This window comes from Orbilia oligospora, assembly GCF_000225545.1.
Source record: "Orbilia oligospora ATCC 24927 unplaced genomic scaffold scaffold00193, whole genome shotgun sequence".
Classification (NCBI taxonomy): domain Eukaryota; kingdom Fungi; phylum Ascomycota; class Orbiliomycetes; order Orbiliales; family Orbiliaceae; genus Orbilia; species Orbilia oligospora.
The window spans coordinates 62,091-75,234 of record NW_011645750.1 but is presented as its reverse complement, the minus strand read 5'-3'; the positions used below and the strand labels follow the sequence as shown (position 1 = coordinate 75,234).

Sequence of the window (13,144 nt, the reverse complement as noted above, 5' to 3'; positions counted from 1 at the left end):
GACGGCCCGTAATTTTCAAGGATAGTTCGAGCTGGAGAAAAATTTTGAGAATCATCAAACGAAGGAACGAAGGAACGAAGGGGAGAGTGACATCGAAAATTCGGGAACGGGAGAGAAAGAAAAGAGAACAGCGAGAAAGAGCATGGATGCCTCGACCCGAGCCTAATCAGCCTGGGCCATTCCAACTGCAACGCGCCGCGAAACCGACCGCTTCCAACTCCCCTACTTTTGCAACTGTTCTTTCGGAGCACGCTTCTGCCTCGGTCGGCTTCGACGTCTCTTCTGTTAGTACTATGTGATAAGGCGGACCGTGACTTTCTAGGCGTGATCATGTCCGAAAGTCGATCTCGAACAGTCGATGGGGTTTCGTCGCTGGACTCTTCCGCCGAAGAGAAGGCACACCAGCATGCACCAGCCGCTGTCTCCGCTCACGAGAGCAAACTTCCACCTGCCTCGAGAAATCCCGTATCGAGATGGTATATCAATCGTTTTGGGAAACCGTTGCATTTAAGAGTTAAGATTCGGAACCAATTAAGTGTATGTCGGCTTGCTTGTTATTCTTCCGTTGGATCGTGTTTCGGGTACGGAAATACTAATAACATGAGTTGCTTTTTGCTATCTTGAAGTTCTTGGTCGCGAGTGAGTCTGAACCTAGATCAATTGTCGTCGTTCGGATGGTTTAACTGATCTTCCTCTAGTTTTCACGTTGACTGCCGTTGGGGCTCTAGCGGGTATCTCATGGCGCAACAATCTCGGTTTTATCAAAGACTCTGCGACCACCAGGTGGGTCTCTCACGCTTGCTTTTGCTCCCGTATAAATCTTCTGCCTACTCATTCTAACTGGTATATTGTTTTCAGACTCAGTATGACTGCCGATCTTAAGCGTGCCCAAATGGTACAGGCCATTGAAACTTTAGAGGGACTTGCTTCGTCCATCGCCACCCGAAGTGCCCCGATTTCTCTTCTAACACGGTGGATCAACGGAACAATAACATCGAATTACTGGGGTTTTGCTGCTTCTGAGTAAGACTACATTCTGCCCAACACCCGGCCCGGAGTTGATTTCATCGCGCACTGTTTGCTAACTCAAATATATGAAAACCAGTACCGCCTCAGCCTTGTCCGCTCAGCGGTTTTGTACGAGACCCCTTCTTTAACAATGATATTGTCCACTACTAATCTTTCTCTTCATTTTTTCGTTTTTGCTTGGCTTTGCTTTTGTTGTAGATGTTGCCGCAACCCTTTATAATGCCAATCTCACGCAAGCGTATGATAAACTTTCTATTCCAAATTTAATGATAGTGATTGCTAACGCTTTGCGGATAGATTGCTCAATATTACAGCTAACCCGCCTGGAAATCGCGATTTTAATGATGCGAGAAACAAAAAGGATGCTTTAGGCGTTTTTACAGATGAAAATGGACAAGCACAATCGGCCAATTGGGATGGGCATGAAGGATTCCCTGATGAGCTGTAAGTAGTCACTCAGTAGCCTCGAGAATAGACCCAAAAATGGGAGGGGGGCTCTATTCTGAGGCTCCGCACCTGGTTTGTGTGAGGACTTACCTAACTATCACAACGCTAGATACCCTCGAGCCTCCGTAATATCGAATACGTCCGCCGAGAAATTAGAGCTTTTCAACCAGGGATTCATCGAAAACCACCAGAGCCTTCTTTTAGGACCAGTACAAGTCAACAGCTCATACTATATGATATCTTTTACTGTTCCAGTCCATAATTCAACTCGTGCATTGATAGGTTTCTGGACAATCTTGCTCGATGCTCAGCTCCTAGTTGACATTGTAAATACTACCCAGGGCATGGGGGACACGGGGCAGACCTTACTTGTAACTCATCTCCTTTCTATTACCGTTGGGAAAATCTGCTGCTGGATATATGCTAACAATCAGATCCAGGTTGGTCCTAATACTATCACTAACATATATGAACCACGAGATCGAGAGCTCACAGATGATACACAATTCCGCTACTTACTTCCTCCTGTGCGGACACCTGAACTTTACGGAACCGTTGACAAAATGGGAAGCTTCCAAGCTGTCAAGAAGGCGTATTTCAGTGTCAATGACAGTGATGAAGCCGTTGCCGAACTCGACACGCGAAATACCCAGGGCCAGCGGGTGAGTGTTGGATATGGCATCATTGGATCTGCGAATAAATTTGCCGATTGGGCTCTAATAGTTGAAATGCAAAATTCCGAAATATATGCTCCCATTTCGAAAATCCAGCAGCTTTTAATTGCAACAGTTTTCGGTGTCGTTGGAGGGATACTCCTCTTCATATATCCCCTTGCCCAGTGGGCGGTCTCTCCCATCACACGGCTTCGAACTGCTACAGAGCGAACAACTCAACCACCCTCCTACGATGACGTGCGAGAAGGCCGCGATCATGATGACCCCGAAGACGGACGCCGTAACTCAAGTCAAAGAGGGTTCAGGATTCCCCTCAAAATTCCGGAACGCTCCTATTTCATACACGACGAACTCACGGATCTCACTCATACCTATAATCTAATGACTGAAGAATTGACTAGGCATTATGATGAGTTGGAGGATCGAGTATTTCAGAGAACCCGCGAAATCGAAGCCCAAAGGAAGGTAGCCGAAGAGGCCAACGAATCAAAAACTATTTTCATTGCGAATATTAGTCACGAGCTTAGGACACCTCTAAATGGTATTCTTGGGATGTGCTCAGTGCTAATGGGCGAAAAGGATCCAAGTCAGGTCCAGCACAGCCTTCGAATTATAGAAAAGTCAGGCGAATTACTCTTGGCTTTGCTGACTGATCTTTTAACCTTTAGCAAGAATCAATATGGCAATCATGTGATTCTTGAGGAACGAAATTTTCGACTAAGTGATGTCACAAGTCAACTCAACGCCATCTTCAAAAAACAAGCAACAGAAAAGCATATCGACCTCACAGTTGCAGTCACGCCGGTTCATTTCTTGGAATCAGCCGTGTTTTTCGGCGACAGTAATCGTCTGATGCAGATTCTAATTAATCTCATTGGTAACAGCCTCAAATTTACAGAAGTCGGCTCTGTTAAAGTTAGGGTCGTAGTGAAAGAAAATCATGGCAAGGATGACGGCTTGGGTCGCGCGAACTCTGATGGCTCGCGACACTCAAAGATGTTCTTTTCTCGAGGGAGCTTGAGGGGCGGTTCAATGACTCAGAAGCCTCCATCCCGGCATACATCCTTAAATGGGCCCCAGGCTAGTAAGACCGACGGCCTCGCGGAGAAGATTTCCAACGTGCTCACAAGGACTGCTACAGGAGTACCGTACGACGGAAATGTATCACGTGAAGACATACTAACAGAAAAAGAAGCCATTCTTCCTGGGGTCGATAGCGCTTTTATCGGTGAATTCTGGGTTGAGGATACGGGGCCGGGGATACCACCGGATCTCCACGAGAAGGTATTCGAACCATTCACCCAGGGAGATAGAAGCCTTAGTCGGAAACATGGAGGAACGGGGTTGGGGTTGAGCATATGCCGCCAGCTGGCCGCATTGCTAAAAGGAACTATTGTTCTCAAGCAATCAGACAGCAACGGTAGTCAATTCTGCCTCACTATCCCTCTTAAACTTGCTAGGGAAGGCGCTTCGGCTAGGGATAGCATCGCTTCAAGCCTCGATGGCAGTCTTCAAGAGAGTACTGTCGCAGCTGTTCTCGGTGGAACAAACGCTCTTGTTCTAGAAAAGGATCTTGGACGCGTCTTACCGACCCCAGTAGGCTGGAACCTAACACGAAAATCCCGAGACAACATCTCTATTCCAGAATTGGGTCTTGGAGGAGATTTGGGTACCGTTATCAATTCGGAACATAAGACAATACCGATAACAAAGAATGCAGGAAAGCTTCTCGACCTTCCGGCAAACCCCCTTACTCAAATGGAGAGGATTAGGGTTCTAGTGGCGGAAGACAACCCTGTAAACCAGGAGGTTGTTTCCCGAATGTTGCGTTTAGAGTCGGTGTATGACATTGTTATTGCCAAAGACGGCCAGGAAGCGGTGAACCGCGTGAAAGAAGCCCTATCTGAAGGGAAACATTTTCACATCATCCTCATGGATGTCCAGATGCCCACCTTAGATGGCATCCAAGCTACGAGTGTCATCAGGTCGCTTGGATACAGGGCGCCCATAGTAGCATTAAGTGCTTACAGCACAGAAAACAACATTAAAGAATGCTACGACTCCGGTATGGATTATTTCATTAGCAAACCGGTTAAGAAAAGCCAACTACGAACCGTTTTAAAACGATACTGTTCAACAATCCCCGAAGAAAATACCCCATCCTCGGAAGTCGAGTCCCCCTTGTCAATGTCACCGGTACAAACGCCTTCGATAGAGACGACGCTCCTAACCCAACCGCCCGGCACATCGGAATCAGCGTTGTCGTTACCGTAGGGCTGCCTATCTAGCTCGATTCCATTTGCTACCAGTCTTAATCCATTTGTCGTCATACCTCTCTGTTAAAAGTTTATTTTCCGTTATTTCGATATTCCAGAGGCGCCCAGTCTTCATTTTTCTCCTTTTATTTGGTCTACATACACAATGATGATACCAAGACTGCCCTATCTACTAGGAAAACGGGCAATACGATATTTCCTTGCTTTTTTTTGGATCCAAAATATATTGATTTGTTTTTCGGGCCGTGTTTCAACTGATTCACCCCCTTCGTCAAATTATCACAGGGCGGTATTTCACGTATTCTGTGGTGGGTGCATTTATTATCTATTAATCTCTTTTTGGGGAGTAGTTCAAGCTGTAGAGTGTCAAAGCGAAAGCGCTCTTGGGTTCGGTGGAGTTTTTATTTGCGACTTTTCGCCCCTTGTTTCCTTAACCCTTCTCTTATCCAGTTTGCGAATCTAGCTTCCAAATGTTGATAAGCTAATCTGACCTCTGCAGTACCTTGGTTTTTAATTTTTATTGGTTATCCATACTATAGAATAAGGGCTGCGTCTTGGTATGTTGGGGCGCCAGTCTCTTTCGTTGGATGGCTCTATATATTATCTAGCGGCGTTCGACACTCTTGTATATATATATATGTAGTGTCCTGGTAATACAATTGACTTTATCAGGGTACCGAGGGAAATAGAACAGAAAAAAATAATTTTTTTTATGTGAAGATATCGATATAGGTGCAATCTCTAACTCTAAAACCACGGCAGTAGAAGAATGGCAACGTCAAAAAGTACCATATACCATATCATGTGGTTTATCCAGTCACGTTATCCGATCCAAGCAGGCCCGAAAGTCTTGTGCAACCATCCAAAAAATACCACACACTAATCCTAGCAACTATTCAAGAAGGTTGTTTACAACGCATAATTCAACGTTATTGGAAATTCCTCGTAACCGAACTGGAAAGCTGCATATCTGTAACATTTAAATCACACTGTATTTTATAACCAATGTGCCATAAGGAAGGGGCTTATTAATATTGTATTAATATAGTTTTTCGTTATAATACAATACATTATAGTGTTCAATACGGATTAAAGCAGCACTAGAGGCAAAAATTTGCTAAGAATTCGGATTGAAAAACATCAATTTTCTAGCACAGGAGGCAAAGTGCCCTAGAAACACAATGCCAAGCACCCTAGTACCAAGTAATAGGTATAAACTACTAGTCTAAAACTATTCAATCTTAAACTCATAACACTAGGCAACTGGGCAAAGACCAAATTTGACCTTGAATTATTTCACAGGAAAACAACCCATTTTTCTGCTATTCCAGAAGAAACTGAAAGCCTAGTCCCGTAACTCTAGGCGCAGCATGCCACCTCATTTTTAAACTAATAAACTATTCGTCTAGAACGAAATTTTGGTAGATTTGACGTCAAATTATATGATTTGAAATTGATATATTTTTGCGCTGTGGCCTTCTTAGAGGGGTTCCTTCTTTACCTACTTAGTTATCCGGGTATTTCCTTACGATTCCTCCTATAAACTGTCATTCTAGAGACCTTTCCTCGAAAAAAATAGCGTTTTAGAGAGGGCGGAGTCGACTGGCGTTTTGATTCCGCGCCCCTGACACTGTTTATGCCACTATCACGGGTATTCCATCGACTAAAATTATAGATGATATATGCATCATAAAATGGCGTCCTGCCTCAAGACGAATTAAATTACAAAAAGACAGTGTCAGAGGCTGCTGTCGTCGGAGCAATGTGAAACTAATTCTAAGCTACCGCGACATAAAGTTTTTTCCCTTTTGTTTCGCATAGAAAAAAAGAAAAAAATAAAGAGGGAGGGAGAGAAAAGGATTGTCAATACATTAAGGGGGGGGGTGACATATGCCTATAGAATATACATGTAATTTCCTTGCCCTTTATCTTTACCCCGTGAAAACGGATATATATTGCGTGAAAACAAAGCAATGCATACAGCAATAAAGCCAAAATCAATGTGATTTATATATCACCATTTAAATCATGATGCGGCTAGTAGTAGCCGGGAGTGGTGGTTGGTGGACAGCTACTTTCAGTGACAGTATGAGTCGCGGCGGGTTGCGTTACGTAGACAGTCTTGACAGTCTCAGAGTATATTGTCGTAGTAGTAGGAGCCGGGCAAGCGGAGACAAGAATGAGTTTTGTTTCAGTATGTGGTGGGTTAGATGGGGGGGTATAGACTGGTGGAGTGTATATAGGTGGGGTGTAAGTAGGTGGGGTGTAAGTAGGTGGGTTTTCGACAGGGGGGGTGTATACAGGCGGTGTATATACCGGTGGAGTATTCACCGGCGGTGTGTATGCTGGGGGTTGGGTGTGGTGGGAAGTGATATATTTAGTAGTAGTAGTGGTGTAAGTAGTAATTGTAGATGTTGTATAAACGGAAGTAGTTCCGCCGACGGTTGTAGTAAGGGTACAAGGAACATATTGTGTTTTAGTTTCGGTCTCGTATATAGTTGTGGCGGTATATGGGGCAGATGTAGATGTGCTAGTATGAGGCACATAGGTTTTGCTGGAGGTAGGAGGAATGTAGACATTACTAGAAGTTGGTGGATGGTATACATCACTTGAGGTTGGTGGGTAGTAAACATTGCTTGTGGTAGTGTTTACAGGTGGAACATAGTAGGAAGTTGGCGGCTCATAAGTCGGTGTCGTCACCGGTGGATTGTAGTAGCTCGATGTTGAGGGCTCATAGGCAGGAGTGCTGGTACTACTCGTAGTCTCAGGGGGGTTATAGTAGCTTGTAGGAGGGGTATAATCATCATTTGTAGTTGGCTCGGGCCCGTAAGTGGTAGGAGGTTCGTAAACTGGAATACTGCTACTGGCGCTGGAAGTTGTGTCTGATGGGGGATTGTAGTAGTCTGATGTGGTTGGTTCCGGGCCGTATGTAATAGTGGGGGGTTCGTATACGAGGGTACTACTACCGCTACTGGTGCTGGTGGTGTCTGGAGGACTGTAATAGTCATCGCTCGATGTCGATGTCGATGTCGATGGCTCAGGCCCATAATTGAACTCTGTGGTAGAAGTAGTGGAAGGCTCGTATACATCGCTTGATGTAGTTGGCTCAGGTTCATAATTGATTTCTGTTGTAGTAGAGGTGGTGGGCTCTGGTGGTACATAGTATGCTGGAGGCTCCGTAGAAATTGTGCTTTCTGTAGAGCTGGTTTCTCCACCATATATTGGAACATAAACGTTCTCAGATGTAGTAGGGACTACTTCAGAGGAGCTTGGAGGTTCGTAATATGCAGGCGCGGCCGCAGCCATCTGCAGGTTGGCTAAAAGTGCCACGGTGAGGGCAGACCATTTTAGAGTTGAAACCAACATGGTTACGTTTCGAATTATACCGAAGTAGCGGGGATGATATTATAATATTAACGAAAGTCCTGATAGCGAGTGACTCGAAGGGAACAAGCGAGGGATACCCAGTGCTTGATATTTTGAATATCGAATATCAAACGACGGATTGCTGTAGTAGTTAGATAATAATGATCGAGGCTCGAGGGCACCCGACATTTATATATTTACGGAGCCGTATACTTCGGGTACCCCCCTTTGGTGATGACGATGATGATGATGATTATGATGCCCCAGTACACTAGGTACGTAAGTAAGTATCCGTGGATTGTGCAATATACACCGAGAGCCATGCCATGCTACCTCGCCTATGCCGTCGATATCGTATCGATGAATCAGAACGGAGTTTACAAACCCGCAGCCTGTTTTTCTTTCTCCGTTGTCTGGGCGGAGAGCTATTGCAACGTCGGTTCAGTCGGATGATCCAAAGAAAGGCCGGGATTGGCTCGATCTCGAGCATTATTTTGCATTGTATCATGCCGGTGAAGTGGAAGACATCACGTACTTTCCCAGGATGTCTATCTTGAATGTTGCATTTGCTTCAGTTTTTAGTCTTCTGTTTCTATATTTACAACACCACCCTGGGAAAAAAGACTAAAAACTAAAACTAAAACTCTGTTGAATGTAAAATCGAAGTCAGCCCTATTGGTTGGTATATATTTAATTCAAGAGCTGGATGATATTATACAGTGGGGCGAGCTGTCCATCTTGGTGGTTCGCCTGCTCGGGAAACATTTGCCATACTCGCAGCCCAGGGTTACATCGGCATGCAGGCGTCCGTTTTGAGGATAGGTACTTGGCAGAACAGTCTTGTTTACCACTATATTAGTTCCTCCACGTACTAAAAGCCGAGTCCCTTTTAGGTACTTAGATATCCTTCCAACTGAAGTTATTGCTAAGGGTTGATGCTAGGTTAAAATTATGGGGTGACCTGATCGTTTTGGGGCTATCGAGAGCTCACACTTGCGTACAACCGAATATAAAACCCGGATTTGAGGAGAGCCGAAAAGGAAGTAACGAAGTGCATGCCTGAAATTAGAAATTCGCACGCAAAGGAACACGGAGAGCAACATATTAACGGTTTAATGGTGTATATTTGGTGATAGAAATGAATAGAAGGAAGAAGAAAGGAAAACGTTACGCCATCCAACATAAACATCCACAGAACACAGGGGGAAAAAAAGAGAAAGAGGAAGAAGGAAAGAAGGAAAAAAATCCTCGACGCAAAAAGGCAAAGTAATCCAATTGTGAAGATGCAATCCTATGCTGGGGGGGTTTATTTAATTTTTTTCCCCCATTTTTTCTCGTCCCCTGATGTTTGCGCCTTAGTACAATTGTAATCAATGATTTCAGTATTAAATGGCGAAATAATCCCGTGTGTGCTATGAGAATATCGCTACTGAATCGCGCCGAGCCGCGTTCTAGATCCGGTAGCAGACCAAATGCTCACTTCTTCTCCTCCAGAGTTTTGCGGAGTTTTTGTGCAAGCTCAGCTGTTCCAACTTTCATGACCCAAACTCGCGATTTGCCCTCGGGAAGGAACTCTATTATCTTAACCACTTTCCCTTTCGCCTCGGATTCGCTGACTTTCGTGTAGTCGAGCTCCTTCCGGAGCCCAACATTCATGAGAACTTTTCCAGTCTCAACTTTGACTACGATTCTCGCCCTTCCGTTAATTCTATTCTTTAAAACCCGCAATCTCCCGATGCCGATCTTTACATATGCTCCATTATTAAGGTTGTAGATAGACGACCGGGTCTCAAACACTTCGTCTTCTTCTTCTTCGCCAGGTCCCTTGCCCGACAGATCTTTGGTGTTACCCCCCTGCTGCCCGGCCTCATCAGAAGGGTCGTTGTCATCTTCGCCTCCTTCTTTATTCGAGGCCTCTCCTGGTGTACTGATATCCGAGGGGGCCGGGGACGGCCCTCCGAATGTCGTAGCTGGCGGAGCTAACCCGCCACCTGTAAGTCCGCTGAGTAATACCGACGGGATGGCAGACTTCAAGGGGGAATTCGAGAATACGCCCTTTCCGTTGGTTGGTTGAGGAAAGTTGAACTTAGTAGTAGTATTACCGAACAGACCGCCTGGGGCAGGAGCCTGGCTTTGTAATCCGAACAAACTTTGGGCGGGAACGGAGCCAGAAGCAGTACTACTACCCTTGCTATCTATTCGGTCCCCGAATTTTATACCTTTATCTGGAGTCCATGTCTGTTTGTCACTTGTACCAGCTGTATTTCCGATTAGGCCGACGGCTCCTGTTTTGGGGGCTGCGATCTGCCCAAAGTTGAAAGTCGGTGTGGAAGACACGCGGCCAAACAAGGAGTTAGAACTCGACTGCTGAGCTCCGAATACGGAGGTTGGCTCGGGTTTTGTAATGGCTGATGACTCCGGAGCATCGTCTTCGGGTTCGTTACTCTCACGGACATTGTTCTCTCCCTCCTTCTCCCCTTCGTCGCCGTCCTCATCGTCATCGTCTTCCCCCCCGGGAAGGAAAAGAGGGTTTTCTTGAGTAAAGGGGTTAGACCACCCGCCAGTATCAGAATCTTTCATTCCTGCCGTACCACCTGCTAGAACGCTACCCGGCGATGACGCATTGGATGCAGCTGCAGAATTCGGCTTGCTGTTCCATAAGGAATTAGGGGCAAAGGCTTTAGGCGCGGCATTATCGGATTCCTTAGAAGGAGCAGAGTCAAAGATATTGACCGGGGCTTTGCTTTGGGACCCGAATTGAAAGAGAGGTGCAGTTTTGGTATCATTGTTAGAGCTGCTACCAGAACCGAAAAGTCCTATTGATTTCGTAGTTGCCCCCGAAAATATAGATTCAGAGGGAGGATTTAGAGCACTCATTGCCGAAGTGGGTTGATTGAAGAGTCCTGTTGATGGTTTTGATTGGAATACGGAGCCGGAGAAGGGGCGAGCATCGCTGGTAGAATTTGTCTCATTTTGTAGGGAAGCACTCGAGTTTTTGCTGGCTGATGGGGCAAGCGCCGATTCAAACAATTTGGAAGCTTTTGATGGAGTAACTAAATCGTGTTTATCTAAAATCTGTTAGAAAAAGATTGCTTTGAACGTATTTAAGGCTACATCAACTTCTTACCTTTTGTCTCATAGTTACCCTCAATATGGTTATCGGCCTCGGTTTCTGCTTTCTCGTCAAGCTGGCCTTCCTGAGATAGCTTTACGGAATCAATATAGGTCAAATTATCTTGGTAATAATTAATAAAACCTGTGAGATTAGTAAACGGGTCCTTCGACAACGCCTCCTGAATCCGGTCCTGAATTTCGAGGTTAAGACTTTTCACTTGATACAACCAATTAAATGTTGGCATATCCTGTTGTGTGACGCCGACACCAGGAGGAGGTATCAGGGATTTAGGATCATGTTTAGGCTGCTTGCTCTTCGCCACATCTTCTGGAATATCTTTCGCTCCGGAAGGGCCCATCATCGTTGGCGTTTTAAATAGACCCGTTGCGTGTGCGGACGCCGATTGGGGATTCGCTACCTTTAAATCCGGAAATAATGAGCGGGAGCTTGGCTGCATACTGTTTGACGCAAGCGACCCATTCCCTGTATTGAATATTGATGTCTTTTCATTTTCACCCCCTTCTTCCAGGTTAGAGTTTAAGATTGGGAGATGCGGGGGTGCGCCAAAGAGTATTTTCGATCGAGGTTCCGATCCGTCCGAAGGTTTCACGGCGGCGCTATCACCAAAGCTGCCAAACAAGGGGGGCTTTGCTGGCGTTACAGTAGGGGTAGTCGTAGTGGATGATGGAACTGCTTCAACTACTTCTTGGGGTTTATGTGCGGGAAATCCAAATAGATTCTTCTGGGGTTCTGCAATGGCACCAGTAGGCCCTTGGGCTAGAGTAGAGGGGGCGAATATGCTCGGCCCGGGTTTTGTGATTTGGGAAGATGGTGCCCCGAATACGAATGTAGGAGGTGTAGCAGTAACGGCTGTGGTAACAGGATGGGTAGATGCAAGTTGAGGAGCAGGTGCACCGAAAATACTAGACGCTACTTGAGGTGTCGATACAGCGGTCGCAGGTTTGGCTACGGCTGTTTCGAGGGTTGTGAGTGCCACCTCTGAAGGCATAGGCGTTCCAAAAAGGTTGGGGAAAAGCGAATTCTCCGACTTGGATGCGCTAAAGGGATTGCCAGCGGGTGTTGAAGACAACGGTACGGGTTGACCGAAGAGATTTTTAGAAGGGGTAGTCTGAGCGAGCTGGCCAAACAGCGACGTGGTCGGAGTAGAATTGGTCGCCGCCGGTGGGCCAAAATTGAATAAGCCAGAGGAGGCGGGACTGGGACTGGGACCAGGTGCTGCAGCAGAAATGCCACCGACCCGAGACTTGGGCTTCAATATCCTAGGATAGCGATAGGGTTAGCTAGTCGATCCCTTCAATTTTCAATCCGTAGAGGGAGACAGTGAACACACTTTCTTTTCGCCAACACCGCCTGGCTGGCAACCTCGGCGGGTTCCTCCGAACGGTCTCTACCTCCATCATCTTCGTCTCTTTCCCAGGTATCCTTCGTGATTTGCTCCGTTGCACCGCGCTTAGCCATTATGAGCCGGATGCAATGGCGACTGGCGGTATATAACTGGGCGCGGTTGATGTGCGGGAGTGATAAATAGGAGGAAGGAGAGAAGAATGTGGTGTCAAGCAATGCTTGAAAACTTATGGCAAAGGAAGAGGGTGAGTAGGTAGGTAGGTATGTATCGTGATTATGGTTGTTGCTGTTTTTGAAAACGTTATTAGAGGGAACAGGTAGCGCAAGATTATACTAGGGGAAAGAGTTGTTTATATTGGTAGTTCCTAGCCGTGGTGGCTGGGGGAAGTAATATAAGAGGGTGCGAATCACAATGGGGAAGATGGGAATAGAGAAGGGGAAAGAGGAAACAGGAAAGAAGAAAGTGAAAGTGAAATAAAATATTTTCTTTAGAAAATAAAAAATAAAAATAAAAATAAAAATAAAAAAAAGTTGGTGATGGTGGTGATGTTGATGATGGTGAGAAGAGGTACGAGAATGCGCGCGCGTGTGTGCGTGCGTGTGTGTGGACGACGAAGTTGTTCTCTTCGCTAGGTTTTTTTTTTTTTTTTTTTTTTTTTTTTTTTTTAATATCCCTTTTAGGTTTGGACAAAAAAAGGAAAAAAGAAAAAAAAGGCTTTAATCGGAGCGACACTGGATATTTTTATTTATTTTATTTCCTATATTTTTACATTTACATTTTTATGTTTTTATTTATTTTATTTCCATATTGTCGGGCCGGTGTGATTGGTCTACATATATGACGATGATGATAAAATAAATAAGGTTGAGTC

At 45.5% G+C, this 13,144-nt stretch overlaps 3 protein-coding genes across 3 annotated transcripts; 1 reads left to right on the top strand and 2 right to left on the bottom strand.

Annotated features, from left to right (window-relative positions):
• Positions 1–330: 330 nt before the first annotated feature.
• AOL_s00193g21 (uncharacterized protein) lies at positions 331–4,424 on the top strand (the record flags this gene model as incomplete). Its single annotated transcript, XM_011128632.1, has 9 exons — positions 331–537; positions 606–639; positions 699–783; positions 859–1,023; positions 1,106–1,137; positions 1,228–1,267; positions 1,327–1,473; positions 1,586–1,847; positions 1,917–4,424. The coding sequence occupies 9 exons, from the start codon at positions 331–333 to the stop codon at positions 4,422–4,424; spliced, it is 3,480 nt and encodes a 1,159-aa protein (XP_011126934.1).
• Positions 4,425–6,463: 2,039 nt separating this feature from the next.
• Positions 6,464–7,792, bottom strand: AOL_s00193g20 (uncharacterized protein; the record flags this gene model as incomplete). The annotated part of the gene is made up of 1 exon (XM_011128631.1): positions 6,464–7,792. One exon carries the CDS (start codon positions 7,790–7,792, stop codon positions 6,464–6,466), a length of 1,329 nt encoding a protein of 442 aa, XP_011126933.1.
• Positions 7,793–9,268: 1,476 nt separating this feature from the next.
• Positions 9,269–12,386, bottom strand: AOL_s00193g19 (uncharacterized protein; the record flags this gene model as incomplete). The annotated part of the gene is made up of 3 exons (XM_011128630.1): positions 9,269–10,860; positions 10,920–12,187; positions 12,259–12,386. The coding sequence occupies 3 exons, from the start codon at positions 12,384–12,386 to the stop codon at positions 9,269–9,271; spliced, it is 2,988 nt and encodes a 995-aa protein (XP_011126932.1).
• Between the last annotated feature and the right edge of the window lie 758 nt (positions 12,387–13,144).